Source organism: Formica exsecta, unplaced genomic scaffold (assembly GCF_003651465.1).
Source record: "Formica exsecta isolate Colony F162 unplaced genomic scaffold, ASM365146v1 scaffold21, whole genome shotgun sequence".
In the NCBI taxonomy this organism is placed as follows: Eukaryota; Metazoa; Arthropoda; class Insecta; order Hymenoptera; family Formicidae; genus Formica; species Formica exsecta.
Window position 1 is genome coordinate 2,828,301 of NW_021849398.1, and position 27,530 is coordinate 2,855,830.

The 27,530-nt window shown below is 31.3% G+C and overlaps 9 protein-coding genes across 21 annotated transcripts in view; 5 read left to right on the top strand and 4 right to left on the bottom strand.

Moving 5' to 3' along the window:
- LOC115234969 (FAD synthase-like) overlaps window positions 1-4,430 on the bottom strand; it is a 6,291-nt gene extending 1,861 nt beyond the window's left edge. The window contains exons 1-6 of one of the 8 annotated variants that reach the window (XM_029806415.1): window positions 4,111-4,424; window positions 3,746-3,852; window positions 3,279-3,401; window positions 1,886-1,999; window positions 659-840; window positions 181-427 (exon numbers count right to left, since the gene is read on the bottom strand). In XM_029806415.1, coding sequence (XP_029662275.1) covers window positions 181-427; window positions 659-817 — 406 coding nt within the window. In that variant the 5' untranslated portion in view covers window positions 818-840; window positions 1,886-1,999; window positions 3,279-3,401; window positions 3,746-3,852; window positions 4,111-4,424. Of the gene's footprint in view, window positions 1-180; window positions 428-658; window positions 841-1,885; window positions 2,020-2,491; window positions 3,402-3,745; window positions 3,853-4,110 lie in introns of those variants that run through there. The other 7 variants (XM_029806420.1, XM_029806421.1, XM_029806414.1 and 4 more) reach the window with 7 other exon arrangements.
- Window positions 4,431-4,463: 33 nt separating this feature from the next.
- Window positions 4,464-6,198, top strand: LOC115234974 (protein Tube). The gene is made up of 3 exons (XM_029806428.1): window positions 4,464-4,726; window positions 4,848-5,017; window positions 5,372-6,198. Exons 1-3 carry the CDS (start codon window positions 4,566-4,568, stop codon window positions 5,854-5,856), a joined length of 816 nt encoding a protein of 271 aa, XP_029662288.1. The 5' UTR covers window positions 4,464-4,565; the 3' UTR covers window positions 5,857-6,198.
- A 307-nt stretch (window positions 6,199-6,505) lies between these two features.
- Window positions 6,506-7,721, top strand: LOC115234978 (60S ribosomal protein L12). The gene is made up of 4 exons (XM_029806435.1): window positions 6,506-6,679; window positions 6,790-6,863; window positions 6,947-7,339; window positions 7,693-7,721. Exons 1-3 carry the CDS (start codon window positions 6,643-6,645, stop codon window positions 7,331-7,333), a joined length of 498 nt encoding a protein of 165 aa, XP_029662295.1. The 5' UTR covers window positions 6,506-6,642; the 3' UTR covers window positions 7,334-7,339; window positions 7,693-7,721.
- Window positions 7,722-8,059: 338 nt separating this feature from the next.
- On the bottom strand, window positions 8,060-9,784 carry LOC115234976 (derlin-1). The gene is made up of 2 exons (XM_029806432.1): window positions 9,044-9,784; window positions 8,060-8,915 (listed from the first exon to the last, which is right to left on the bottom strand). Exons 1-2 carry the CDS (start codon window positions 9,480-9,482, stop codon window positions 8,593-8,595), a joined length of 762 nt encoding a protein of 253 aa, XP_029662292.1. The 5' UTR covers window positions 9,483-9,784; the 3' UTR covers window positions 8,060-8,592.
- Window positions 9,785-9,961: 177 nt separating this feature from the next.
- LOC115234972 (translocon-associated protein subunit alpha) lies at window positions 9,962-13,060 on the bottom strand. The gene is made up of 5 exons (XM_029806427.1): window positions 12,770-13,060; window positions 12,013-12,189; window positions 11,669-11,928; window positions 11,084-11,351; window positions 9,962-10,607 (listed from the first exon to the last, which is right to left on the bottom strand). The coding sequence occupies exons 1-5, from the start codon at window positions 12,831-12,833 to the stop codon at window positions 10,534-10,536; spliced, it is 843 nt and encodes a 280-aa protein (XP_029662287.1). The 5' UTR covers window positions 12,834-13,060; the 3' UTR covers window positions 9,962-10,533.
- Window positions 13,061-13,295: 235 nt separating this feature from the next.
- LOC115234986 (PRKCA-binding protein) lies at window positions 13,296-16,920 on the top strand. 6 transcript variants are annotated; one of them, XM_029806443.1, is made up of 7 exons: window positions 13,297-13,366; window positions 13,637-13,701; window positions 13,838-13,984; window positions 14,113-14,172; window positions 15,054-15,372; window positions 15,453-15,648; window positions 15,721-16,920. In XM_029806443.1, the coding sequence occupies exons 2-7, from the start codon at window positions 13,646-13,648 to the stop codon at window positions 16,416-16,418; spliced, it is 1,476 nt and encodes a 491-aa protein (XP_029662303.1). In that variant the 5' UTR covers window positions 13,297-13,366; window positions 13,637-13,645; the 3' UTR covers window positions 16,419-16,920. The 6 variants fall into 6 exon arrangements, with proteins under 6 accessions (XP_029662307.1, XP_029662303.1, XP_029662305.1 ...); XM_029806444.1 differs by lacking the exon at window positions 13,297-13,366 and adding an exon at window positions 13,396-13,468; XM_029806447.1 differs by lacking the exons at window positions 13,838-13,984; window positions 14,113-14,172 and having other exon boundaries at window positions 13,296-13,366.
- A 792-nt stretch (window positions 16,921-17,712) lies between these two features.
- Window positions 17,713-19,568, top strand: LOC115234870 (60S acidic ribosomal protein P1). The gene is made up of 4 exons (XM_029806228.1): window positions 17,713-17,936; window positions 18,543-18,693; window positions 19,159-19,260; window positions 19,478-19,568. Exons 1-4 carry the CDS (start codon window positions 17,865-17,867, stop codon window positions 19,489-19,491), a joined length of 339 nt encoding a protein of 112 aa, XP_029662088.1. The 5' UTR covers window positions 17,713-17,864; the 3' UTR covers window positions 19,492-19,568.
- A 444-nt stretch (window positions 19,569-20,012) lies between these two features.
- Window positions 20,013-26,081, bottom strand: LOC115234866 (synaptotagmin-5-like). Its single transcript, XM_029806225.1, has 9 exons — window positions 26,064-26,081; window positions 24,380-24,638; window positions 23,814-23,972; window positions 23,429-23,610; window positions 22,793-22,986; window positions 22,575-22,682; window positions 22,370-22,490; window positions 21,920-22,263; window positions 20,013-21,843 (listed from the first exon to the last, which is right to left on the bottom strand). Exons 3-9 carry the CDS (start codon window positions 23,957-23,959, stop codon window positions 21,541-21,543), a joined length of 1,398 nt encoding a protein of 465 aa, XP_029662085.1. The 5' UTR covers window positions 23,960-23,972; window positions 24,380-24,638; window positions 26,064-26,081; the 3' UTR covers window positions 20,013-21,540.
- A 30-nt stretch (window positions 26,082-26,111) lies between these two features.
- On the top strand, window positions 26,112-27,463 carry LOC115234869 (NADH dehydrogenase [ubiquinone] iron-sulfur protein 6, mitochondrial-like). Its single transcript, XM_029806227.1, has 4 exons — window positions 26,112-26,157; window positions 26,500-26,681; window positions 26,787-26,963; window positions 27,130-27,463. The coding sequence occupies exons 1-4, from the start codon at window positions 26,127-26,129 to the stop codon at window positions 27,193-27,195; spliced, it is 456 nt and encodes a 151-aa protein (XP_029662087.1). The 5' UTR covers window positions 26,112-26,126; the 3' UTR covers window positions 27,196-27,463.
- Window positions 27,464-27,530: the final 67 nt, after the last annotated feature.

The window sequence follows — 27,530 nt, forward strand, 5'->3', positions numbered from 1 at the left end:
TATCACTTGTATTAATATCGTATAATATTTGAATGATAAAACGTTAATTAATTTCTTTTATACATTTTTATGTGCAAATTTTAATTTTACTTATATAAAAATTTAGATGAAATAAAATCTTATATATATATACACAAAATATAAATATAATAAAAATAGATTTTAAATAAAACTACATACTTTTAGACTCAATATTGATAATTTCACAAGAACTGGGAACAATAGCAAGTCGTTTTACTTCATGCTGGCCAGGTATCAATTGATTATATATATCAAACAACTCCTGATGAAATTCGAGTTTTAATTCAAAAGCCTTTGCTACAGCTTCATAAGTTACATCATCATGAGTAGGCCCAACACCACCGGATGTGAATACAGCAGAATATTGTTTTGAGGCAGTGTTTATTTCTTTAGCAATGTCATCCACCTAGAAACATCATTGGATATTAATATCATTATCATTGAATGTGTGATCTAAAAATTAAAGGTGTTATATTTGTCAAATTATATGATAACTAAACAAAAAAATATATGTTTTTTTATTTCTTAGCATTAATAAAGAGTAAAAATAAATATTCTTGTATATAATATCCACTATACTTGTTAATAATCTTTACAGTATATTTACACAAAGCAATGATAATGAAATAATACGCACAACATCAGGAACCACTGTGACTTTCTGCAGTCTTACTCCAGCAGCGGTTAAATTTTTTGCCAAGTATGACGTGTTGGTATCAACTATATGCCCGCGTAAAATTTCATCTCCCACAGTTATCAAACACGCTGTACATGGATAACATATCTGTTGCGACATATCCTTCTAAATTCTGCCCTTTACTGAGATAAAAAAAAATAATAAAGCCAAGAATGACTCATGTCGTTTCTCCTTTTTGTGCTATTAATAGATAATATGCAATCTACACACATTGTCTCTTTACTATGCATGACATATATAATTATGATTTATGATTTTTACTTTATCTGTATTTTATCTAATATATTATGCAATTTTAACAAAACACCCGCAAAATAAATCATTAGATATTAGTGCAACAGTGAAATAAAAGATGGTACAGGAGACGGGGGAAAGTCGAATAATAAATAATATAATATATTTTTTGATAATATTTATTGTTATAAAAATTATATAACAAAGTAAGGTAGTAGGATAATATTAATAAAGTATTATATCATTTTATGTTATATAATATTTTTTTAATATACATATTGAAAATAGATGATTGAAATACACAATTATTTAAATTCGTCTATTTTTTCATTTTTTGTCAAAGTTGCATCTGTTCCATCTTTGAAGCTGTTGCATTCGTTTGTGCTGATGTCACCTTAGATACCAGAGGTTTTGTATTTTTTTTAATTGTTTTCTTTTCAATAGTATCAAGTTTTGCTTTAAAATTACGCTCTTGCACGTCCTTACGCAATTCTTGCAATAGTCGATCCATGTTGGCTGTTTTATCCTTGTTTGATATCTTATTTCCTTTTGGATCAATCTGATTTCAAAGCAAAGAAATAATTGTCTTTTGTAAAGCATTTTTCAGTAACATTTTATTATATTCTACATATTCAGAAGTCTTGCATGCATTTGACTTATAAAACTTTTGTAATTTAATAAAATAATAAGCAAAATATTGATTTTTATTTCACTACTGCACTTTAAATAAGTTGAATTGGCGATTCGTGATTTGCTTTGACTTGTTTTCACATATTTCCAAGAAATCGTATGTAGATTGCAATCTCATAATAATTATTTCATTTTATTTGTATAATATGTATATATATACATGTATGTACATATATATATATAATTTACATCTATATCAATTTTTTATTTATTTTAATTTGTAATTATCTATTACACACTTACTTTCTTCGGATTAATAATCTTCTGTGCTTTAGCTTTCAGCTTGATACTGCGAGCTGTTGCCACTTGGAAAACATTTTTGTTTTTATGCGTTTCTTTATTCTTTCCCATTGTTTTCTGTAACATCAGTGTTACATCGTTAATTACAAGTAAACTGTTATATATTATTAGTCTCTATTTTAAGTTTCTTCATTGCTGGCTCCTTGTCTTTAAGCATATTTTCTTTCAACAAAAATGATACTCGAACCATTTCTTTATTCGGTGAAACATCCCTAATATCCTGTATATCAACAATAGCATCAGTAGAAAGTGTATAACCAAGCTTTTGCTCAACTAATAACCTTCCAAGCCTGCAAACATTGTCTGTTTTGTTCGCTTTTACAAAACAATATAGGTGGAATGTAAGTGGTTTAAGACAAACTTTTTGAAATTCTTTTTGCGTAAACCAATCAGGCAATATGTCCAAGAATTCAATGGCTGATGCGGGTAAATTCATTATTATATGTTCGGAACCAGATAAATCTTGAGCACGTCTGGACAAAATATCATCTTTAACAATGTTTCTTAAAAAATCTCTGCCATCCATGTTAAAAGCTTTAAAATTATTTTTTAATTTGTTAATAGTGGCATTTTTCTGAAGCCACTTGTAAGACTCAGGATTCAAGTCATTAGCAAATACTTGGATTTTTTTATGCGCGGCAGGAATAGCGAAGGGTCCTACTCCTGCAAATACGTCATACAGAACATCACCTTGCGTCATAAATGATGTCATTCTTGAATGTTCAGTAGACAAACGCGAATTCCAATAAACTTGTGCGAAATCAAACTGATATGTACAGCCATGTTCTTTTGTGGTTGTTATTGTGTTTCTTTCACCAGCCAGGATTTCCATAGCAAAATATCGAAACGTTGTATCAATTGTATTCATTTTATTTACTACTGTTCGCACATTTGGAGTCTTGTCAAGAAATATTTGACCAATAATTGTTTTGTATGGCAAATGTACATCGCGTAAATTCAACTGCACAATATGTCCCACTAAAGTATACGCTGTTGGAACTTGAATATCTTCTGGTAGAATTGATTTTAATGTCTCATCACGACGCCAATTATCATATTTTATAGTAATGCTCATAAAATCAAAATGTTCATATTGATCCACCAGTAATTTTCTATCATTCTCAGTAATATCTTCAAATTTTGTAATAATGTTTGGATTTAAATAAACGATAATTCCTTCGCTTGTCTTTTGAATTGGTTTAAAATTACACATCTTTAGCAAATATTTCTTCAAGATGTGCATAATTCTTGAGACAGCAGTGTTACATAATTTTAATGTTGGTACATTTACAATTGTTGTAAATGCATCACGATCCAAGCATGTCATACCACGTACCGATAGTGGAGGAACCAGCAAGGAAGTCATAGTAGTTGTATAAAAGCAGTACTGATATTTCAAGTAACTAGAATGCTGTACTGCACTGATGAATCTGCCAACTGCCATATACAGGATCATGCACTGCACAAGAGAAACGATTGGCAATAATAACTATTTTACTACATAACTTACATTATTTGATAAACAATAAGAAATACAATAGTAACAATATCATTTTCTAAACATGCAAATTTATAAAAAAGAAAGTTAAAAATATTAACTGTGTACATTGCTGTAATTTTATTCATGAACTGGCTTAAGTCATAGCTGTAAGCTTAATATTATGTTAATTAAATTCGAATCATTTGCAAATAATAAGATAAACAAAATATATATTTTTTATATATTACAATTTATTAATTTATTCACATTAATAACTAAACACATTTAGAAAATATATATATTTAATAGTATATTTTAATTACTCAGATTTTTCTAAAATATTTTCTGATCCTGTATATTGACAAAAAAATCTTCTCTCTTTAGCTGCACTTTCTATAATCTTTTTTTCTTTTTTTGCCTTCAAATTTTCCTATAAAAAAATTTCACTTTGAACTCACAAGATATATAAAAAGATACAGCTAAAAAAGAGCAGATCTAAGCTTGGCTGCAACATCATCATGCATCTGGCATCTTTTTATTATTGTAATTATATATTTAATAAACAAGCGTAGAAATCGCAATAAGGTAAAAAGGTAAATAGCTCTTTAAAGATTATGTTTAATTAAGTTTAGATGCAATTGTTGAAAAAAAAGATATTAATGGAAAGAAGATGAAATATAATTTTTACCTGCTCGTTTATAGAAAATCCAATGTCCAATATAGATATTTCATATAGATGTTCAACATCAACAATAGGAATTAAAAGTTAAATGTTATTCGAAAAAACACAATTCGATATATAATAAAATCGTAACCTCTCTTTCCGCGCGAACTTAGGTCTTAAGTTAAGGTCTGTTCGTTTTGCTTGCACTTTATACACTTAGGTTTTTTCTTATTTGGCACTTTAGACACAATGTCACGCGATTGGCTATCGAATAGAAAAACTTTCAGAATTTCAGAAATTCCCTATTCGATAGCGCGATAACCAATGCGTGATTTTATTGAATTTGTTTTTTTTTTTTGTTTTTTTTTTTTTTTTAGCTAGAATGGCAACTTTGTATCCGAAGTTTTGCACCTTCATCGCACGATCTTCAAGAGAAGTTCGATCACCTATCATTACCTGACCTGACATTCGTGTTAAAAATGTCTTCTGAGGTGTGTTTGGATATGGAAATACGAAAGTTAAAACCCGGCGAGTTGTACATTTTAAGCAATATATTAAGTATTTCTGATTCATGGAAGAAACTAATGGCTATCGTGCCTAAGCAAGGAAATGTACCCAAATTCACTAGTGATCATATCAGGCAAGCAAGAAAATATTTTTTACATTAATTTTCATTGTAAGATATCGTTACATTATTAAAAAGGACGAATATATTACATTCTTTTACAATATAATATAACTCATACTTTTTTGTTATATAGTATAATTGAACAAACAGCATACGGAGACAAGCGCAATGCAGCTGAAGTATTTTTAAATGAATGGAGTACTATGGGAAGAAAGAGACCAACATTAAGATTATTACTGGAACTTCTTACAAAAGCGGAATTATTTAGAGCAGCTGATTATGTGGCATGCGATATATTAAAACGTAAGTTTTATATTATTATACCGACCAAATAAATGGATGTTATAATACTTTGTGAAAATAGTTCCTCTAATGAATTATTTTAAATAAATTGTTATTTGATTAAAATGCTAAAAATATATTGATATTGTATTATAGTTTTGTGCATATTAATATAACAGATTTTGTAATTTTAAAAAGCATTACTCTCTTTTTTCAAGTTTTAGTTTTTTATAATATCGAGCAATAATTTTAATTATTATTATTATATAATTTTTTTTACTAAATTATATAATACTACCAAGTTGTATCAAAATTATGAAATAGTAGTTGTTTTGTATATTTATTCTAAATTCTTATTGCTTTTTAATTATACAGAGGAAAGACCAAAGAGGCCAGATTATGGTCCAGCTGCTTCTATTGATATAAGTGATGCAGCTATAAATAAATTATTAGGGAAGAATCAAATGGATACATCTGCTGAATCTATGATAGTAGAACCAACATCAGAACTAATTTCAGAAATTAATAGAATGTATTCTGGTGATGATGCAAATAAAGCTGTCAATGAAAATATATTGAATGCAGACAATGCAGATGCTGATAATTCTTTAAATTATCAAAAGTCTGTAGAAGATGATTTAATTGCAAGTATCAAATCAGATTTAATAAAATTTAGTGTTATGGATATTTGTAAAGAGGTGAACAAATATACAGAGCCTACATCTCTTGCTTCAACATCCAAATCTAATCCTGCAGAGATTAAAAAAGAGAATTCAATAAAATTAGATGCAACAGCACAATACTACGAATGTGAAGAAGTATCATCTCAAGAATTACCAGTATGTCTTAACCAATCCTAAATAATATGGTGCTAAAATGCTGAATGAACAAATTGGTTCTCGTCCAATATTCATATAAATTTCATGTTTAAAATGATATTTAATATTAGCCTAGTTTTATAATAACTTTGATTTTATTGAAGGAATATATGTGTAATATATAAATTATGTCGATAATTTATTTTAATTAATAGACATTATAAAAGATAGATATGTATAAATGTAAATGTGTTATTAAGAGGAATATGAATCGTAAACAAATAAGCCAATAAGTATCTTTAAAGAATTGTGAACTAAATTTAAAAGAAGAAATATTTTATATAATATTTTTAAAATATATAGTTTTGTATATTTTGCAATGTGTATCTGAACAGTTTATTTTCTGTCATCCTTTTCTCATGATTACCATTATCATATACATATATATAATATAAACACAAATATAAAATTCAATGTGTAGTCTAGTACGAGCTTAAGTAGTAAGAGCTTACGCGATCAAGTATGAGGAGAATACTCGACTGTGATTAGTCAATTTCTTAAGGCTTAGAGCTTAAATCACTATTGTAGACCGGCACTAAGCTCTATGGTTAAATGTGATGTGGCAATTGCCCGCGTTTCCGCGCATGCGCTACATTTGTCCGTCTGTCTTGCTATATCGCTTTCGTTTCTTCTTTCTTGTTGGTTCCTGCCCATTCATCCTTTCTCGTGTGAAGCTTATCGCGTGGAGGCGTGCCATAGATTTGCAGTTTGTTATAATCGAATTTCATCCGTGATTTTTCGTAAAAATCCTCAACAAAAACTGTAACCATGCCTCCTAAATTTGATCCAAATGAAATCAAGAAAGGTATATTTTTAAATATTTTTTGCGCATACACATAGTTAAAACATTTATAACCTTTATAACCTATATAAAAATGCTAACTGTTAACTAAATCGATTTTGTCTTTTGTACAGTGTATTTGCGATGTGTTGGTGGTGAAGTAGGAGCCACTTCGTCTCTTGCTCCAAAAATTGGTCCTCTTGGTTTGGTAAGTTTAGAAAAAATTTAGTTTGTATAGTTTCCTCATGCAGGAATTTATTTCATATCTAATAAACTATTTTCACATTTCAGTCTCCCAAAAAAGTTGGTGACGACATCGCTAAGGCTACCAGTGATTGGAAAGGCCTGAAAATCACAGTTCAGTTGACTATTCAAAATAGACAAGCTACAATCTCGGTTGTACCATCCGCGGCTTCTCTAATAATTAAAGCACTGAAAGAGCCACCCAGAGACCGCAAAAGACAGAAGAATATTAAACACAGTGGCAATTTATCGTTCGATGATATAGTTTCCATTGCTCGTTCTATGAGATCAAGGTCGATGTCACGAACACTTAGTGGTACTGTCAAAGAGATCTTGGGCACATGTCAGTCGGTCGGATGCACCGTGGAAGGCAGGCCACCCCATGATCTCATAGACGATATTAACGCCGGAGAACTGGAAGTTTCTGAGGAATAATTTTTGGTAGGTATAGGGTCCTTAATTCACTCTTTTCATTTTTTATATGGTAAAAAAGTATTGTTTAAACGATTTACCATAATTAATCATGAATTATGTAATGTAACATATGCTAATACAGAATTAAAGTTTTTGATTTTTTAATTTGTGATAAAATCATAATGAAAAGAGTTAATTTTGGACTCTTGGTAGGGGTTGGCATCCCATCCAACTTTCTAGCATTAATTTCATCAATTGATGTCGTTATTTGCTAGTAAGCATTTTAGCCACTGAGGAGATAACCTCAATAAAAAAATCATAATAATCTCTTTGACAATAGAAATGTTTTTTTATTGTAAAATGTCTTTCTTTTTTTACAGACTTTTGTAAGGTGCGAAAATAAAATATAAAAAAAAAATTTTAATGTGTCATTTTCTTTTTAGTTATATCAATTATCTATATATGTATTAAATATATATACCCTATTTATTTATTTTATACCCAATATGTTAACATACACAATTGTTAAATTAAAAATGTATGACTTGTTCCTCCAAGAATATAAATTTATAAATATATCTCTATAAATTTATAGCAAACAAGATATTATATAAAAAAGATCATGATTTATTTTTATTAGTTATTGTTTCTTTCATTTTCAGAATTAATTTCTACAATAAGATCAATATACATACAAATTTTCTACATTTGCTTAAGATGCTTATGAAATTTATATGTAGATATATATTTCTTTTTCCACATTTTTCCATTTATTACTAAATATGAAAATATACAGAAAATAATATATACAGATTTAACTCTGATGAACATTCATTATCAAGTGTGATTGATGATCGGTTATTTACTGAACAAAATATAATAATATGCTGTGAAGAAGTTAAGCAATTTATAATTATTTCTGGTCTTGTACTTTGTCCTATTCATCTGTTAATGTATTCACATATAAGTATATATAAAGCTGTGAATATTTTTACACACTTTATAATAAAACTTTAAATCTTTCTATATTTTTTATATTTATATAGATAATAATATGCACATATATTATTTATTAAATTACTTCAAAATGCATATGTTTTATATTTTAATTATTGAAGTTATGTAATAGTTTACAAAAAGAGATATTTGGAAGAATCAGTAACACAGACATCAAGAAACCAGTATTGCTCTTGCATATTAACCGTAAATCACAAAATGAATGTATATTAAAATAGGAAATTTCTTGTGTATTTAATAACTTTACAAGAAAAATTTCGTAATTATTGGCCCAATACATGACCTCTTCCCCAGTTATGTCCCCCAAATATATTTCTTCCTTGAGCAATTTGTTCTCCAGCTGGCCTGTATATCGGTGCACTTCCAAACGATCGAACCCCGCTTCTTTGAGGGGGAAAGTAACTTTCAAGTATCTTTGGAGTGTTGAGTAATTCTGGACCACCGAGTTCCTGAGGATACTTAAATTTCAAGAAGACATACAGATGTCCAACTAGAATGCCAAATAGCTCCATCATTCCACCACCAGAAATAATCAAGTTAAATCCAAACAAGACCCATGGCAGATACATGGCTTTGAATTGTGTACCTGTCAACAGATTCATTTATGTAAGCCAATGTGATATGTTCTATATGTTGAATTCTTACAAAATTGTATCAATATTGTATTGTGCACAATTTAGAAATAAATAACAGTATAAAAGAGGGCAAACGTACCAAACCAGAAGTTTACAATAGCATCCTTATTCAACTGACACCAGACATACAACACGCTGAGCACCAGAGGATCCATGAGCAAGGTAAAATCACCGATAAGTCCGATGATGACGCAGCATATCCAATTGAACAACAGAAGAAAGCAATAATCCGCGGGTTTACCATCGTATTCCCCGCGCTCTAACCTCAACGAATAATTGTACAAGAAGTAGCAGTTGATCAAGAAATGAAAGCCCGAGGCCGGGTTGAGCGGATAGTAGAAGACGCTGGTCACCGCTCGCCAGATTTCGAAATTATTCAGAAATCGATCGGGCCACAATATCAGCAAATGCGGATTCAGAAATCCAAATCTGCCGAGTAACGTCAGGGCTAGGGTACAAGTTAACCAGTATTTCGTAAATATTGGCAGGGCTTTATACCAGTCTCTCACGTCTGACATTTTAACGTGTCCTTTAACGTCACCCTTAAGTTAAGGTACAACGTACGATAGTTGAAATCACTGTCAGTGAAGTAATGACGTATAATCACACCGTCCGGAGTATATGATGTTCCACGACAGATTTCTTAGGTTACGTGTACGTACGGCATACGTGCGTATAGGTTATATCGTGAAAAACATTACAGATAAAGATCACAAAGTATTACAGTATACCAGAATGTTCTCTTTAGATGATTTCGAGATAAAGATAAAGATAAAATGAAGATTATCTTATTTTAAAAATTTGTCTACGTCTAAGATGAGATTATAAAGCTTTTCTATCTAGATAATAGAAATCACTGGGGTATACACATATATACATGTATTGCATTTTAAATATAAAATACAATAGTTCAATAAATATGAGCAAATTTTAACATAAGATGTATGTACAATGAAAGAACGCGTTAAGTTCTTTAGATAAATTTACAAAACTTATCTTTGTACAAAATTGATCTTTTTTATTAAATGTTTGCACACTATTATAATAATTACAGAATGATTACAACTTTATTTTTATCACACGCACGCATTTGTGGAAATCATGAAAAAATGGGCAATTAATCAATCTCAGAGAAAATGTAAACCTTGCTAAGTACAATATAACTCTCTATATGTGGATTTTGTGCAAAAACAAATTATTGAGTATCATTACATACTATTGTCTCTATAGAAATATTAAACATATATGTACCTATATATATGTATATATATATATTACAAAGTAAATGTTTTACAATATTATAGAATACAGCCAAATGGTTTCTTCCATAATATTGTCCAATTAAACATATTTGTCATTGAAAAACTGCATAAGTATGTATACATTTTGTATATTAATTATTGGAACTAAATATTTCTTATTCATACAATTTGTTTCACTAGAATTTTGGAATTTTGGAATCTTAAATTCTTTTTAAAAAATTATTGCAATTATCTTGCACAATGCAGATTCTTCTGTATCAATTTTAAATAATGTATATATATATATATAAATATTAATATATAACATTCAGTCATCAGAACCAGCTGTTCTCTTTGCTTTTCTTTGCCTTGGACTTTGCTTTGGAGTTCTAGGAGATTTATCTGGAAGAAAAAAAATGAAAAAAAAAACCATGATTAATTTAGATCTTCGTGTTTCCATAAATTCTGTATACAATAACTTCTTATATTGCAATTAACCTGGTATAGTAACTAATCAAGAAATTTATCGAGGAAATTAATTGAGGATTCATATAATAGTACAATTTGATAATTTTTGATATTTGATAACATGGAAAGACAAAAAATGATGTTAAATGAATTTGTATTATTGTCTTTATATTATTTGTATTATATTTATTTAAAATTCAACTAAATTTCAAAATATTACTTAAAACCATTAAGTTACTGCTAAGTGTAAAGTTTTAAGATTTCTTATATATTTCCGAAAAATTATCTTTATGCCATAAATAAAAACTTACATAGAAATAATAATTTTATTGAAAAGCTACTTAATTCTGATTTTAATTCGAATTGATATGAATAAATGCTTAACAGCTTGCTATTAATTCATCACTTACTGATTCTGTTGAGAACCTCCTTTGGCAGCCAATCGTAATCTACATTATTTGGATTAGATGTGCCCATTTCTACTGCTGTTTTACGAGTAGTAGAAGAGCGTGACTTGCGTCCCAAAGATGATAACAACTGCTGACCTCCTACAAGGGCTAGTATAATGCATGCAGCGAGGAATATATAAAGGAATATAGTTTCTCCATCGAGACCATCATCTATCTCTATGATTTGTACAGTTTCATTAAAGACTGCTTCATTGTACGAAATCCCATTCTGCAAAAGCATAATATGTTAATATCTGCAAATAATATATTTACAATTTATACTAAAAAAATAAGATTTTGTGGCTTAAAGTACATGTAGTACTTGATAAATTGAGTGCAGAATGATCAATTAATACAGATTAAAATATTAATCCTATTAATCAGAAGCGATTCTTAACTTTAATAATATAATGATCTTCTTGCAGTATTGTATATAACAAAAAATTATATACTTTTATGTCTACAAAATTTAGTATTACATGCCTTTCCTGTATTTTTTTATGTCTTGTATATATAACATCTTACACGTAATAAATTCATACATACTGTATCTCTATAATTCAAATTAACATTCAGTCCAAATGGTCTTCCAGCGAAACTTTCAGATGGTATGAAGGAGTAAGCTAAAGTAGCTTCGTGCTTAGGTTTCACAACCTTGTTAAATGTGAACGTCGAGAAATTTTGAATATAAAAATTGAAGTCCATTGCATAACGAAAAGAGGCATCCAGCGATTCCAAAACAAAATCACTTTCACCCTTATTAATAAAACCCACAAGAAATTCTACTATATTCCCAGCTGGCAATTCTATGAAATTCACAAAAAATCTATTTTAGTATCATAAAATATCATATATTGTAATCTCAGTAGCAAAGAATATAATTAAAATACCAAGAGTAGATAGCATGTTGTAAACATGTTTTGTAAAAAGTATTGTTGTATCAGCGTCAGCTGAGGCATTACTGGTATCTTCTACTGTTTCTTCATCTGTTATTATACTGCCTTCTTCACCTTCTACATCAACAATGTCATCAATATTCTCATCTTCTTCAGCATAGACACCATACCCTATAAATATAAAATTAAATATAAAAATGTGTTAAAACTTTTTAATACGGGATTTGACAGAATTTTTGAATAATATTTAAACATTGAGCACAGAGCAACAATCATAGTAATTACATTCTCATATATTGTAATTTTTGCAGTTAGTAACTTTTAGACTTGTACAAGATATATTTCTGATATTTAAACAGATGCTTAATTCGTATATTAGTATATTACACAAATAAAAATATACATACATATTTATATATTGATAAAGAAATATATATAAACCATAACCCATAACAGAAAATATCTGAATTTTCTAGAGTTCATTACAAAAATATCTTTCTATTCATAAAAGTATACAGAATTTTATAGAATTTTACAGAATTTCATTTAATTGTGCACTTGGCAAGAGTCGGCATAATAACAGCTGGAGTTTTCAAAATACCAAAAAATTCCGTTTAATCATTCAAAACTATTTTATTGATTAAACCGTCACATACGCGAGAAAAGAATTTAATGCTTGCTTATCGAGCGTTAATTAAGCTCTGTGCGTATAACCATAAAACGCGCAAATAAGTCGTAAATCGTGTATTACCTCCGTTGATTGTGAGTACAATCGCCGAAACGGCGAAAAATAGAAAAATCCTAAATCCTTTCATTTTAATTCACCGCTCGGCAGATGCTCTTTCTGTTAAAAATACCGATTAATTCGATCTCACATCCACTCACTACGATGCCGTTCGTCCTACAATGCGACGTTGTCTCGGCATAATGCGACAGCTACCATACTAGCATCACGCCGCGTGGCTACGTGGAGGGTCAACAGGGTAGTCGTCAATTCGTCAACGTGGAACGCGAACGCAACGCAGCACCGCGGCATCGCCAAGGGGCACGGAATTCTTAAAGATCCTAAAGACCGTATTACACTACGGGTTGCGGGCTCGGTTGCGATTGACAGTTGCGGATTGACCAATCAATCGGCAAGCTGCTTTGCTCTGATTGGTCATTTCGCAACCGTTAATCTTAACTCCAACCGCAATCGAGCTCGCAATCCATAGTGTAATACGACCTTTACTGGTAGTTACTGGTTAAAATATGGTATGCTTTCTTCATTACGGCATAGTTTATACCATTATCAATATAGCCATGTAGATGTAGGCATGTAGACGGATGTCAGAAATTGACAGATACGGTGTGTTTGTTCACGTTATAATATATATATATACATATATATTACGTTTTATTATGTCTTAAAATTTGTACTACACTATCTTTTTGATTTTTCTCTCTGAATGTAAAGACATTAACTTTTTTTATGCTCTATCTAATATATCAATTTTTCTAAAATTAACAGTGTGTCAAATTATGTTTGATTCTAAACTTACGCTAAACAATCACAAATCAAATAAAAGTTGCAAGAGGAACGAAGCTTGAATATAAATAACGAGTGCTAATATTACAGACTGCAGATATGACGGGCCTGGGCATGGACTTCGAAGATGATTTCTTCTTCGAGGAGGATAAAATGTTGGTTATGGAAGATTGCGGAAATTAATTTTTACTTTGTTAGCTGTAATTTGTCACGCTGCATCACAGTTTTAATGTGCTTTTTTTCCTGGTCATAACATGCATGCCTGAATGTCACGGTGCGGTGGAATCACAGTTTGATAAACGATTCGACCTTGTCCACGAATAGTAGCAGACTTCAAAATTCGAGTGCATCAGCTTTGGATAAAGTTTCTATTGCTCTTCCCACCGTACCATCGGCTAGCATCGTATTGCCTCAACTAGCTATGATGGAAGATCGCATGTACGCACTATTCTTATGTCACAATTACATTGATATTTTACTTCTTCTTTCGGCTTTACGCGTACCTCTTTTTGTACAAAATTTCAATTTTTTCCTTCTGTATTGTCGTTTATCATATTGGGATTTAGACCAGACATAGAACTGGTCGCACAAGATCAATGTATACAGCAGAAGCCTGTCAACCAGATGTAAGTTTTTTTTTAAGCATTTTTGTTATCAAAGATATTTACATCATTGAATTATAATTTATATAATGTTGAAAATATTTTATAGCAAAAAATACTAATAAAATATATTAGACTTATTAGAGTATGAATAAGGGTAATTAGTTTTTCTAACTTAAAAACATTTTTCTCAAGATTTAAGATTATATAACATTAGCATTTATAGAATTTCAAATGTTAAATAGTACTAATGTTTTTAATTTTTCTTGGATAAAAAATATAAGTTTTATATTTATGATATAAATATTGTTTTTACATAAACATAATTGTTTAGCTGTTCTTAGTAATTTTACTTTTCTTTTTGTTTTTATTGAGATATTTTATTTCAAAAACAATTAAAAAGATACAAACATAAGATTCTTGACATGAGTAGATTATGGAAACTTTTTCTTACTATGCTTTATTTCTTAATACAACTTTGACTATATTTAATTTTAGTTCATTATATACGTATATATATTGTAATATTGTGATTATGTGTATGTTATTATGTGCATATGTATGTAAGGAGAAGTTACTTTTATTTGAGATTTAATTTAGACAATATATGTCAAGTAATTTTTGTGCGCATGAACATTATTCTTGTAATATGTAAGAAAAGAAAAGAAGGAACTTTATGTTATATATGCTACATGTATAGATTTTTATTTGTTACGCCATATATTTATTTGAATGTTTATATCTAGATAATCTTTTTCTTTATTATACATTTTGCAAGCTTTTAAAATTTAGCTGCATATTTGCATTTTGTGATTTGTTTGAGAAATTCAGCTATGTGTAATATGTATTTATATTTATTGAAAAATTTATTATATTACATACTTGTATTTTTTTGTAAATATCAGGGGTATGACAATTACATCTGGAAATGTCATGATACAGAAGGACGCCAGTAATCTTATTGGCATAAGCATCGGCGGTGGTGCGCCGCTTTGTCCGTGTTTGTACATTGTACAAATCTTTGACAATACACCCGTCGCTTTAGACGGTACTCTTCAAGCAGGCGACGAGCTTGTGGCAGTGAACGGGGCGTCAGTGAGGGGCAAAACTAAAGTGGAAGTCGCAAAAATGATACAATCCTGCGATTCGCAGGTCAGCATCAATTACAATAAATTACACGCTGATCCAAAACAAGGTCGCACGCTCGACATCGCTCTCAAAAAAGCAAGTATACGCTGACGATATGATGCCAGTCATAATTTTTATTTTGTTGAAATAGCATAACTAAGTTTTTGATTTTATAGGTGAAACACAGACTGGTCGAAGGTATGGGAAGTACTACGGCCGACGCGCTTGGATTGTCACGAGCCATTCTTTGCAACGATGCTCTCGTCCAAAGATTGATGGCGTTGAAACGTACAGAAACTTTCTATAGAGGTCTAGTTACGCACGCTAAAGCTACGTTACACGCTTTCTTCGATCTGACACAGATCTATAAAGGTATTTTCTATTTAAATATTGAAAATCGCACATGTAAAATTTACATGTTAAACTCCTGTTGTATCCTTACAGTATTCGGAGACGCGTTCGCTGCTATAGGAGTGCGAGAACCGCAACCACGCGCCAGCGAAGCTTTTAGACAATTTGGCGAGCAGCACAGGCAAATGGAGAAGTTTGGTGTGACTATGTTGAAGACCTTGAAACCGATACTGAGCGATCTGGGAACGTACCTCAACAAGGCCATACCAGACACACGATTGACCATCAGCAAATATGCCGATGCGAAATTTGAATATCTGTCCTATTGTTTGAAGGTAAAGGAACTAGACGACGAGGAGCAGAGTTGTGCCGCTCTGCAAGAACCCCTATATCGCGTAGAAACGGGTAACTACGAGTATCGGTTGGTGCTGCGGTGTCGGCAAGAAGCCCGTGCGAAGTTCGCGAAGCTGCGTTCGGACGTGTTAGTAAAACTCGAATTGCTAGACAATAAGCATGTACAGGACGTCGTGTGGCAATTGCACAAGTTCGCGGCTGGTCTGGCCAAGTATTACGCTAGCGCGCGAGACTTACTGTCGGTAGTAACGTTATTCCCGGTCGAGGTCGATCTATCGCATTCCGCGTTTCAGTATAAATCCACCGGGCCGCAAACACTGACGGATTCGAGCGAAGATATTGAAGAGTACGAACCAGAAGAGAAGCAGCACAATATAAACGAGGAACTTCTTATCGATACATCGAGTTTCTCACCAGAACCTACCGATAATACATAGCGATATTTATTACTGAGTTTTTAAAGAATTTTATAAGTTGAATAAGATAATTTTTATATCACAATCGACAATGTATACAAAAGTTTGCATGTTGCATAAACGATGTATTCTTGTATGCATATATTCCTTAACAATTGTGATGAGTATAGGATACCTTAATTTTTCGTTATGTACTGCAATGTTATAAATGCAACAAATGCATTTAATATTTCTGCATTGTTATTTGTTATATACAGTAGGATAGAATACAATTATTTTTAATCATATAATTTGCAAATGTAAAGTATGTTTTTAACAGTTTCATTATCTTTATATTTTCTAAGATATATTAAAGCAAATGATTCGTTACTACAGATCTTGTCTTCTAAATCAAATTGAAGTAATATTTATTACAAATACAAAATGATGTTAATTATATCTTTTAATTATATAGATATTTATAATATAATAATATATAATACAATTTGTAAAATAAGCTATATAATATATAATATAAAATATACAAGTGTGTGTGATACCACAAATGTATATATTTCCAAAAATAAAATATACCAAAGCTATTATTTGTGACAAATATAAAGAATGTACACTTTTTTGTCATTTAGTTATTTATAAAATTTTTCCACTAAGGATAAGACGTGCACATATAAATGAAATAATAGTTTCTAATATTATATATGCTGTAATTAATATATATAACATGGGCTTTTTCCATTATAACCAATACATGATTGATAGTGATAAACATAAGAGTAGTAAGTATAAATGCAAAATATTAAAATATTATTTTAACAATAATAAAACTAATTAAGAAGGGGCAAAAAAAGAGATAAATTTTGTGCACATAATATATTTATCTTTATTAATGTATTATTTAGTTATTAATTCTTTATATATATACACAGAATTATTCTCAACTAATATATAAAAATTTAAAAACAAGCTGTTTGTGGCTACATTTGAGACAACAAAACTTTATCTTCTATTTAATTTTATAAAAATAATCTCTGCAGTAAAATTTTAACTTTTAACAAAAGATATTTGAAATGCGTTCCAAAATATTCACTGCCAGTATTGAAAATCTATAGTGTATGTGACATAAACTATACATTTTCAGTACCGGCAATTGGTAAGGCCGCTCAATAGCAATCGAACGTGATTGGCTCTTACTTCTAGAATCAACAAATCAACGTTGAGTATCGACAAGACAATAACTGAGCGCTTTCTCTGCTGAACGCGGCCAATTGGCCAATGTTGGAACGCAGCCATTATATCACGTGACATCCGTTGTAGAAGGTTTCTTTCAGCCTTCTTTCCCCCGTCTCTTCCGCTTGAATCCGGGAACTTGGTTGCTTGTTCTCTCTCGTGGAGCTAAGGTCGTATCGACAACTTGCACCAATTTTACAGTTCCATCTGATTCTCAGAGACAAAATTTAAACGCTAAAAATGACGACCGAAGCCGAGCTTGCTTGCGTTTACTCCGCTTTGATACTCGTCGACGACGATATCGCCGTAACTGTAAGTATGATTTCACGTGGGTTCATACCACGATTTCATTATTTTTACCGATTTCACCAATGATTTAACCAGTGGTTGCATCGCATTCATGATATTTATTCGTTAAATATTGCATTTGCATCACCTACATTTTTGTATGTGTGTTTTTATTAAAGTTTTTCTATTCAAAATTACATCGTTAACCTCTCTCTCAAATCCCAGATATAGCATGGTATATTCTATTATATAGTCTATATAATATAGTATATAGTTATACTTTAATATATTTTAGCGAGAATATATATGTACAAAACGCAGTTAATTCCTCAATGTTTATAACAAAAGAGTATGATTTTGTTTATCTAACAACTAATACATATTATTTGCTATTGTAGTATTTATTTGTATAGTTAATATTAAAGAAATATTGTGTTAATAAAGATTGATGAATAAGCTTGAACAAATCAATTTAATTGGCATGATATTTATTATGTGGTTATTAAAGATAAAGTTTCCTGTTGTCTGCTACAGCTTCTATTGTGAATAAAATCTATGCGACAAATGTTCGATGAAAAATAGGGATGTAAATATATTGCATTTCTGAATTATTATATTTTTTTTCTATAGGGCGAGAAAATACAAACAATTCTGAAGGCGGCAAATGTAAACGTTGATTCTTACTGGCCTGGACTTTTTGCTAAGGCTTTAGAGGGCATAAATGTTAAGGAACTGATCACCAATATTGGATCCGGTGTCGGAGCTGCACCTGCAGGAGCAGGTATACATACTTTTTCTTTTTTTCAATAGCAAGTTATTCACAACAATGTTGTATAAATCTTAATTATCCTTCTTTTATAACTTATCTACAAAGTGTAGCAAAATTAAGTAAATATTTAGATATATTTTGAATCGCATGATAATTGCAGTTATATAAAATAGATTTGAAAAAATGTTATTTAAGCTGATTAAAAAAAATTGTAAACTTTTTATCCTCTTCATCCACTGATCTAGACTATTCAAGTAGCTAGCTCGGTCAGCAAAAGAGGAGAAAGAAAATAAAAACAAAAACTCTTCGATTTTATCCATAGAGATATAATCTTCAAGTTTTTGTTAGTAACATTATATAAAAATTGTAATTTTTAATTTAATCAGCTGTCTTATGAGATTTTTGCTGTATACCTTTTTAAGTGTTATCACAATAATATTGTATAAAAAATAATAATTGTGTTTTGAACTTTTAAAGCTCCTGCCGCCGCAGCACCTGCCAGCGCTGAAACTGCTCCAGCCAAAGAGGAGAAGAAGAAGGAGGAACCAGAAGAAGAGTCAGACGATGACATGGGCTTTGGTAAATAATATCAAATTTATAATATTTAATGTTATAAAGATAATGACAAAGAAGATATACAGACACAAAGGACATTCAATGATTAATATAGCATGTATTAGCTACGGAATATACATATGACGACAATATTTCAAAATGAGAATAAGATGAATTAAATTGTCCTAATCAACGAAATGTAATTAATTTCTATTTTAACTGCGATATTTTTTGGTTACAGGTTTATTCGACTAAGCTGAAGGATCGCGTTGGTCCATACTTTTTATATATGTACAGTTACATTGTACAATAAACGATGAAACACAATTTGATAAGAGGTATATACTTTCTTTTTTACCATAGAAAAGCGATCACAAACAATCAGGATATATATTTCTTTTTCTTCAATTTTTAAAAAATAATTGCTTCATTATATGCTCGCGCTCTCTCGCTCGCTCTCTCTCTTTTTTTCTCTTTCTCTCTTCATGTATATATATATGAATATCTATGGGCGCATTCAGCGGACTCAACAGTTGAGCATCTTGTCAACATTCGACATTGATTTGTTGGTTCTATAAGTAAGAATCAATCACGTTCGATTGCTACCCAACTGTTGAGTCTGCTGAATGCGCTGAATGAAATATGCACAGAACATATTTGACAAACCATATATAGGATGAAAATATATTATTTTCTATCTGTTCTGCTATGCACACATTCACATCCAAATGTCTCCGTTTTCTATAATGTGTATGCTATCAATGAGTGAACTACAATTTTAATCATTTTATTATATATTTTGTCTTTGGTGTCCTCTTTGACAATATTTCAATGAATCTCACTTTGCGATGTTTAAGCCTAGTTTTTCTGCATTGCAATCATATTGGATTATAATATCAGAAATAAGAAAACATGAATTATTTTCTTATAATATTCTTGTCGAAATAAGCTTTTTTTTTATCATTATTCGCGTTCGATAATATAGATTGGTAAAATATATTAAGTACTTCTCTTCTTTTGCTTCTTGAATTAATAAATAGCTCTAAATCTTGTAATTCATAAAGTTTATTTTTGCTGAAAATATAAGACATATGCAGATAGAATTATGTACATTTACTAATGTCAGATAAAAGAGGGAGTTTTTAATATATTTTACAAATCCATTCTATCAAATGCAAATAGTGTGTGAGAAAATTGATTTATTTCAATGTATTTTGCAAGAAAAGAATTTTACATGAGATTCTCGTTTCTAACATCTTAAAATTCGATATGGTTGCGATAAGGAAACAGGAATCTTGATAACAATTATTCGACCAATGGAAGAACCTGCTTTCATTGGTGGATTCATCTTCTTTTCTTTTTTATATAATAATCTGTCTCGTGTAACAAAATGAAAACAACTTTATATGTATCGCTATATGGCATAGAATCAATTTGTGCGATTATTACAATTTATCATATAATAATTTAACTCGATTACATGCTTGTGCTTTTATGCTACATAAAACGATTGATGAATAACATCCCGTCGTTTTATCGTTAATCAGTTGGTGTATATGGAACGGAAATGGTCATCGTAAAATTTTTGATGTACATAAGAATCTAGATGTACATCAAATCTATTATAGTTTTCTTCAAGCACGATAAAAAAAAAATATATATATATATATATAAAATATGCACACAGTATAGTCAAGCGTGCAAAACGTATTGAATATCGTTTGATATGCGAATTCATCCGATTATTATCGGTGGTAAGATTATAATATTTCAGCTTAACAATCGATCATAAATATAATATGCATAAGATTCAGCGTAAGCAAAAGTAAATAATATATAATACGCAATAGTATGATTTTGCTTGTCGCATTTGACAGACTTTGCCAATTTGCTAATAATATACTATAAACATCAATAAAAATAATCGTTATATACAATCGGAAGCCATGTTGTGAAACCTACAATGTTTTTAGGGTACGTCAATGCAAAAAATATATGTATTCCGAAAATATAATTATCAGAAAAGTTTAGAACTGAGAATATTATGTTGTAATAATACTACAAGTTATAACTAGTTATACGGCGCCAGCGCGTCAATTTGCATCGTTTTCTGAAGAAGATAATATATTTGGAGTCGGCTCACTCTCTTGTCTAATATCAAACCGTTTTGTTTATCCAATTCGAGAATGGAAGAGATGGAACTCTTAATCTTTCGCAGAAGCGTTTCATTGTACGTTTCAAAACAATTATACGATACGATGCATTTTCATATATTTTAATTATATTTTAACAACGACTTTCTTCTTAATCTTTCAATTCGCCGTTATCACTGTGCTGCGCTGGTTCTGACAATGGTAACCATTGCGCTGACGCGCCTTTGCCGGATAAAACGCGCTGAAACAATTCTCTTTGACACGAGCTGGATACTTCACATTTAGCTAGGAGATCACCGTTGGCTCGCAACACAGAGAATTGTAAGACACACTTCGATAACACATCGCTACTGATGTCAAAGCTAAGGATATCATTCCATACGGGACTGGTAGTCTCACGCTGTATACCTGATTTTTTCTTCTTAAGACTCTTACCATCTTGAATGAGTGATACCTAAACACGATGCAGAGCAATTAGCAACGAGAGTAAAAAGATTCAAGGAAAGCTCATCCATATGTATATTACGTACCTTCACATACGAATTTGCGTTCGAGGGATCGTCGAGAATGGGTAAATTTCTCGCCCTGACAACAATAATTGATAGTTTCTCTAGAGACAGCTGATACGAGATAGAAACCATTAGTTCTCCTAGAGGTGGTGCTTTAAAACCGCCCTCCGCCCCGTATCGTAGAACTGGTTTCGTGATGATCATCAAATTTGTATCGAGATCCGGCATGCAGCATAGGGGAAGTTGCACATAACCCAAACCTCGGTGTCGCGTAAACGCATCGAAATCATAGAGCAAGATTTCTAATGTCCTTCCGGCCAATGATGATGCAGGCGTTACTTCGAAGACAAAATCCTCGTCGAATACTAGATGACGGAATCAGACATAAAGGTATCTTTTTATAATATCTTTCTTGAATAAGTTTTCTTCTCTTTCATGATAATTTTATGAAAATAATGAGAAAATATTTACCGGGATTCAGAGTACGCCTGTGTATCGTCGTTTGCCATACGTTATTTCGGTCAGGCAGCAAACGTATCTTAGCGTAAGGATCCGCAATTCCGCTCAATTCCCGGGCACGAAGATCGTGCGCCTTTAAAGAAGAAAATAATTATTCCAATTTATATATTTGGCGAGATGGTAAATACATCATACACGTGAAAGACAGAAATATTACCTCGATAAGTCTCACAGTAAGTATTCCAGCGGAAGCGTCATAAATCAATCCCAATTTTAATTCACCTTTGATTTCATCGGACGATGAGGTCGAAGAAGATGAGGAGAGCTATAGATACATATAGAAATATAATTATATGATAGATGCGCTAGTTATTAACGTGTGTATGTGGATAATAGTAAAATTAAATATAATATAAAATTATACGATATATATACCTTGTGTCGTCGAGTCGACTCGATGATTTCGACACTATTTAATCGTGATTGAGATCCGTCTATACTTCGCGGCGGCGGCCTAACTATCACCATGCGCTTCTCGGATGCGACCACTGTACCTTCCGGAAGAGGTGGCGCGAGCGGACTCATCGGAGACGGAGGGATATCATCCGATTCCGAAAGATGCTGCATAACTATAAAAAGATCCGGATAAGAATATATATGTAACGGATAAGGAAATATGACAGCGCCACGTACTTCTTTTCAGTTGATCCAATGTTTTGATTTTAAACAAAATATTCCAAGAATATATATACCATGCCGTTCCATGCATTATCTATTCGTTTCTATATTATTATTTATTCATATTTTTGTTATAACTTTTTTTAGTACCGTTATATGTGCTATATGTTAAAAGTTTCAAAAATACAGAATAGTTTTGTTAACTATATGTTGTTTGATGAGATTAAACATTACATTATATGTCGTGCTAAACTGACGCGATTCTTTTATCAAAGTTTACTTCAATTTTTTTTTGAGGAAAGTAGTTCATTTCTCTTAATAGTAGCATCACGGTTTGTTTCTTCGACGATCTAATCTCTCTGTTCTTAATAGGCAAGACATCAGTGCACCGACCTCTTCTAGGAGAATCGCTGGCAATGCTGTCAAATACATGATCGGACTGCCATTCGTCGTCATCAGAGTGACTGTCACTACGCCTGATGATTTTATTATCCCGCGAAAGCGCAACACCAACCAAAACATCCTTTGATGATCTGGCTGCCTCCTCGGCTCTATCCAGCAAATCCTTTTCAAACCTATAAAAGAATTACATTATTACATTATTTATTCCTTTATACCCTTATTTATATCTTTAAAAATTATATGCAATAAATTGTATTTTTTAGATTTTACCGAGAGCAAACATTATCGTGTGATGTTTCAAAACAATTTAAGATAATTAGCGTCTTATCCGAACATAGTGAATGAACGCACATCCAAAAAATACAAAGATACATGCCAGTTAAGTGGTCCTCCGACCGAAGTAAGCAGCGGCAATCGTCGGCGACGCGCACAAATGGTGTAGACAATCACTGCCGAGATCGCCCCGGTAGCAGCTCCAACTGTGCCCAGAACGGCGACTACTCCGGCACCGTGAACATCCATCTTAATTGCGAATCTATATCCACATCGTTACGTTTAAATCTTCTGTCAACGAGCGATATATTGCGGCTGTCAAACAGCTGTCGTTCGATCTCGCCGCAATTGATCTCGAGAATTAATCGCAACGATATTATCAACTTGAAGCCTTGAAACCGTAGTTTGCTTTATATATTTTATATATAAACATCTTTCATTAACACATCTTTCTCTTTGAGTGTGTACGTCCTGTTTTAATATAAAACTATAATTTATAAAAAAAATCTAATTATTTAAGTTATTAATATTTAATTTCTTAATTCAGACGAGGTTGTCATTGTAAGAATGAAGCACACGAACGCTTTACAATGGAAATGTAACGCAAGAGACGCAGAGATCATCAGTCTGACATACGGTAGAGCGAGATAAATGTACGTCAACACTCACCCCGTTCTTGCGACGTTACATTATTCTCCTGTTCAACTGGAATGAGAGGCTAGCGAGCAAGGGCTATTCCTTGACCCTCCAATAAATCACAACAGAGACATCGCGTCAGTAGCTTCGGAAAGCAATTCGTCACATTCGCGACTATCCACAGCTAATACATATACGTATACTCTCTTTCACCTTGTAGACTCACCCCTAGAAGAGCGTTTCTGTGCGCCTGCGTTCGTATACGAGCGATGACGAGGGATCATCGAGCGACCTTGAATTGTGGAGTGAAGAGTACGATTCGGAAAGTTTTCCTACCAACTCTCTTACGCGCAAAAAGTATAATCAGCGAAGATCGAAATGATAAAGAAGCATTCTCAGGCCCAAAATTTACATATAAAAAATATATAGTCCAACTTTTTTTACATGACAAGCTTTCTTTAGGTATTATCTTTAAAAAAATTCTGTGAATAAAAAGTGTAAAATGATTATTAGCGATCAAAGTGTGATAATTTTTTTTATATGATTTTAGCTAATATTGTTAATAATCAACAATCGATTATTTTCGATAAATCCAAGATCTTGTTAGTAAATAAAAAACAATTTTAATAATTTTAAATTTTAGATATTTTTTATATTTACTATTCTCTCTTCTCGTTGAAGTGGAGGGAAAAAAATCTTTTTGACTTAGATATAATTGCTAATTTTTTTAAATAATTTACTATATAGATATGTATACAACTCGGAATTGCGTGAACTTAAATCCGGCACTGAGAAGAACAGCTATTTATCTACTTATCCCACATTGATACGTCAAGACAGAAAAAGAGAGAGAGAAAATCGATATCTTTATTGAGATTTCCGTGCGTAATCGCGCCCTAAATCGCTCTTTTATGACCCAATATCATTTTCGTACAGCGAGCCCAAATTATGTGTGTGTGTGTTTCGTTCTCTGTGAAAATTTTTACATATAGGATATCTGATAAAAACTTGGTATTCACATTTAATGCGATAATTCTTTTTTATTTTTTTTACGTGTGTATATGCGAAAAGGGAATAAAGGTCTAATATCGCATGCGAAATCTTGTTTATGGTTCGACATATTGCATTTTTAAGTATAAATCCCCAAAGATGCTTTTTTTTTCTTTGTAATGTAACGAAACGCAATTGAATCAGACAAATATTTGTTCTACAAGTAAAAATTATCAGTATTAAAAACCATAGATTAAAAAAAACACAAGAAAAAAGAAAGGATTATATTAAATTATACACACACACACACACATATATATAATATTAATAAAAAAATTTTACGCATAAATATGTAAAAGACATTAATATATAACACACTGACTATACAGGGTGTATATAAAGTCTGTTCCTACCCCCTATATTTCGGAAATGGCTCAAAATTATGAAAAACCGCGAAATACATGTTCGATCATTTCAAAAGGCTACTTTTTTAAGGGTTGGAGGACTTGTCTCCCCAAGAGGGTGCCCCAACTCAAAAATTTCAAATAGAACCCCCCATATATATTATAGTATATCGTTTGAAAAGGCAAAAATATAGGGGGTAGGGACAGATTTTATAGACACCCTGTATGTTAAAAGTAAGAGAAGAGGGAGGGGAAGGTCAAGAATTTATTGTTAGTCATAAGGGAAATGAATGGAAACGTTACTGATTTCGATTTGCATATACTTGCGCTTGTGTGGGTAACATGTTCTACACATTTGTAGTTGAATAAACTTCGTGTGTAGAACCATGTTGACGGAATTGTCCGAAGCACATCGAAGTTAGTAAGATTTGCTATTATCCCTTCTCATTGCAAATTTAGGCTGCGTTTGTATGAAACTACAAGTGCTGCAAGCAATTAATTCACCAATCAGGATAAAGAAATCTTTGCCTCGATTAGTTGATCAAATACTTTCAGTACTTATGGTATGTATGTACAGCATCAAAGCAAATGCAGCTTTAGTTTCACATCTATGACTTTGACCTAGTTTACACCGATATATACTTTAATACATATTAAGTACTACACTGGCCAATCATAGCCATTCCATTCTTTAGAGGAAAGGCTATGATTGGCCAGTATAGTACTTAGTACGTATTAAAGTATATCGGTGTAAACTAGGCCTATATCTATGGAAGATCAATCGTCAACAATCGTCAAGTATGGCGACCAAAAGAGTGAGGGAGTTATGTACCCCTTTTAGCAAATTGTACAGAAAAAATACGTCCGCATTAAATACGATAACGCAACGTATGTATGCAACTGTGAACGAAGGTGACACTCAAGTAACTCACACTGGTCAGGTGAGCTATCCTTTATTCACGCTCATTATTTGAAGAAAAAGGGTTTAACCCTTTCAATAATTTTTTTTTTTTTTTCTTAAATCAAAATTATATCGATTTTATCAGGTATTCGAAAAAGATGACTATCGATTGGTAAGATTCGTGGACAGGCCAAAAGAAGTTAATGAAAATTGGGCGATTAAATTGATAAATGAAGTGCCACCATCTCCTAAAAAAGAAAGAATAGTAGCTTGCGATGGTGGTGGAGGCCCACTTGGACATCCTAAAGTGTATATAAATCTGGTAAAATATATGTCAATATACACATAGACTATTTATATTCAAGCATATGTTAGTCAATATTCATTGTTGAAAAGATTTAATTTATAAATAGTACTATACAAATATAATAAATAACATATTGAATCTATTTAAAAAAAAAATCATATTTGTTTTATTCTTTTTCTAGGATAAACCAGGCAACCATAGCTGTGGTTATTGCGGTTTACGTTTTTATAAAGAGGATCATCATTAGGTAATCACTATATATAAGTAGTTACATTATCAATTAAAAAATATGTATATATTTTAGAATACAGTGTGCATGTTTTATGTTGAAATAAAATAAAACTGTGCAATTTATACAATGCATTTTAATCATATCTTAACTGTACCAAATAATATATATTTAATAATATAGATTTCTATAAAGCCTGCTATCAGATAGTGTACCAGTATCACGACATACTTGTATATGTTTGAATAAGATGTTAATAATAAATAAATAAGTTTTTAAGATATCAAGATTACGATTTATATCTATATTTGTTAGATTATATAGTTGTATATATAGTTTAAAAAATATTATTT

What these genes read in the sequence shown, in the direction of transcription:
- LOC115234986 (XM_029806443.1), top strand. Translation starts at nt 13,646, where the DNA reads ATGACGGGCCTGGGCATGGACTTCGAAGATGATTTCTTCTTCGAGGAG. An exon ending in TTCTTCGAGGAGGATAAAAT is followed by an intron (nt 13,702 to 13,837) that starts GTTGGTTATGGA and finishes GTGGAATCACAG; the next exon opens with TTTGATAAACGATTCGACCT. An exon ending in TCGACATCGCTCTCAAAAAA is followed by an intron (nt 15,373 to 15,452) that starts GCAAGTATACGC and finishes TTGATTTTATAG; the next exon opens with GTGAAACACAGACTGGTCGA.
- LOC115234869 (XM_029806227.1), top strand. Translation starts at nt 26,127, where the DNA reads ATGTTGACGGAATTGTCCGAAGCACATCGAA. An exon ending in ATTGTCCGAAGCACATCGAA is followed by an intron (nt 26,158 to 26,499) that starts GTTAGTAAGATT and finishes GGTGTAAACTAG; the next exon opens with GCCTATATCTATGGAAGATC. An exon ending in AAGTAACTCACACTGGTCAG is followed by an intron (nt 26,682 to 26,786) that starts GTGAGCTATCCT and finishes CGATTTTATCAG; the next exon opens with GTATTCGAAAAAGATGACTA.
- LOC115234974 (XM_029806428.1), top strand. Translation starts at nt 4,566, where the DNA reads ATGTCTTCTGAGGTGTGTTTGGATATGGAAATACGAAAGTTAAAACCC. An exon ending in TTCACTAGTGATCATATCAG is followed by an intron (nt 4,727 to 4,847) that starts GCAAGCAAGAAA and finishes TTTGTTATATAG; the next exon opens with TATAATTGAACAAACAGCAT. An exon ending in GGCATGCGATATATTAAAAC is followed by an intron (nt 5,018 to 5,371) that starts GTAAGTTTTATA and finishes TTAATTATACAG; the next exon opens with AGGAAAGACCAAAGAGGCCA.
- LOC115234972 (XM_029806427.1), bottom strand. Translation starts at nt 12,833, where the DNA reads ATGAAAGGATTTAGGATTTTTCTATTTTTCGCCGTTTCGGCGATTGTA. An exon ending in CAACATGCTATCTACTCTTG is followed by an intron (nt 11,929 to 12,012) that starts GTATTTTAATTA and finishes TGAATTTCATAG; the next exon opens with AATTGCCAGCTGGGAATATA. An exon ending in GGAGGTTCTCAACAGAATCA is followed by an intron (nt 10,608 to 11,083) that starts GTAAGTGATGAA and finishes TTTTTCTTCCAG; the next exon opens with ATAAATCTCCTAGAACTCCA.
- LOC115234978 (XM_029806435.1), top strand. Translation starts at nt 6,643, where the DNA reads ATGCCTCCTAAATTTGATCCAAATGAAATCAAGAAAG. An exon ending in TCCAAATGAAATCAAGAAAG is followed by an intron (nt 6,680 to 6,789) that starts GTATATTTTTAA and finishes TCTTTTGTACAG; the next exon opens with TGTATTTGCGATGTGTTGGT. An exon ending in AAATTGGTCCTCTTGGTTTG is followed by an intron (nt 6,864 to 6,946) that starts GTAAGTTTAGAA and finishes TTCACATTTCAG; the next exon opens with TCTCCCAAAAAAGTTGGTGA.
- LOC115234976 (XM_029806432.1), bottom strand. Translation starts at nt 9,482, where the DNA reads ATGTCAGACGTGAGAGACTGGTATAAAGCCCTGCCAATATTTACGAAA. An exon ending in TATTGTAAACTTCTGGTTTG is followed by an intron (nt 8,916 to 9,043) that starts GTACGTTTGCCC and finishes ATCTGTTGACAG; the next exon opens with GTACACAATTCAAAGCCATG.
- LOC115234866 (XM_029806225.1), bottom strand. Translation starts at nt 23,959, where the DNA reads ATGGATGTTCACGGTGCCGGAGTAGTCGCCGTTCTGGGCACAGTTGGA. An exon ending in CAGGCGTACTCTGAATCCCG is followed by an intron (nt 22,264 to 22,369) that starts GTAAATATTTTC and finishes TCCGTCATCTAG; the next exon opens with TATTCGACGAGGATTTTGTC. An exon ending in ACGCAAATTCGTATGTGAAG is followed by an intron (nt 21,844 to 21,919) that starts GTACGTAATATA and finishes CATCGTGTTTAG; the next exon opens with GTATCACTCATTCAAGATGG.
- LOC115234870 (XM_029806228.1), top strand. Translation starts at nt 17,865, where the DNA reads ATGACGACCGAAGCCGAGCTTGCTTGCGTTTACTCCGCTTTGATACTC. An exon ending in ACGACGATATCGCCGTAACT is followed by an intron (nt 17,937 to 18,542) that starts GTAAGTATGATT and finishes TTTTTTCTATAG; the next exon opens with GGCGAGAAAATACAAACAAT. An exon ending in AGCTGCACCTGCAGGAGCAG is followed by an intron (nt 18,694 to 19,158) that starts GTATACATACTT and finishes GAACTTTTAAAG; the next exon opens with CTCCTGCCGCCGCAGCACCT.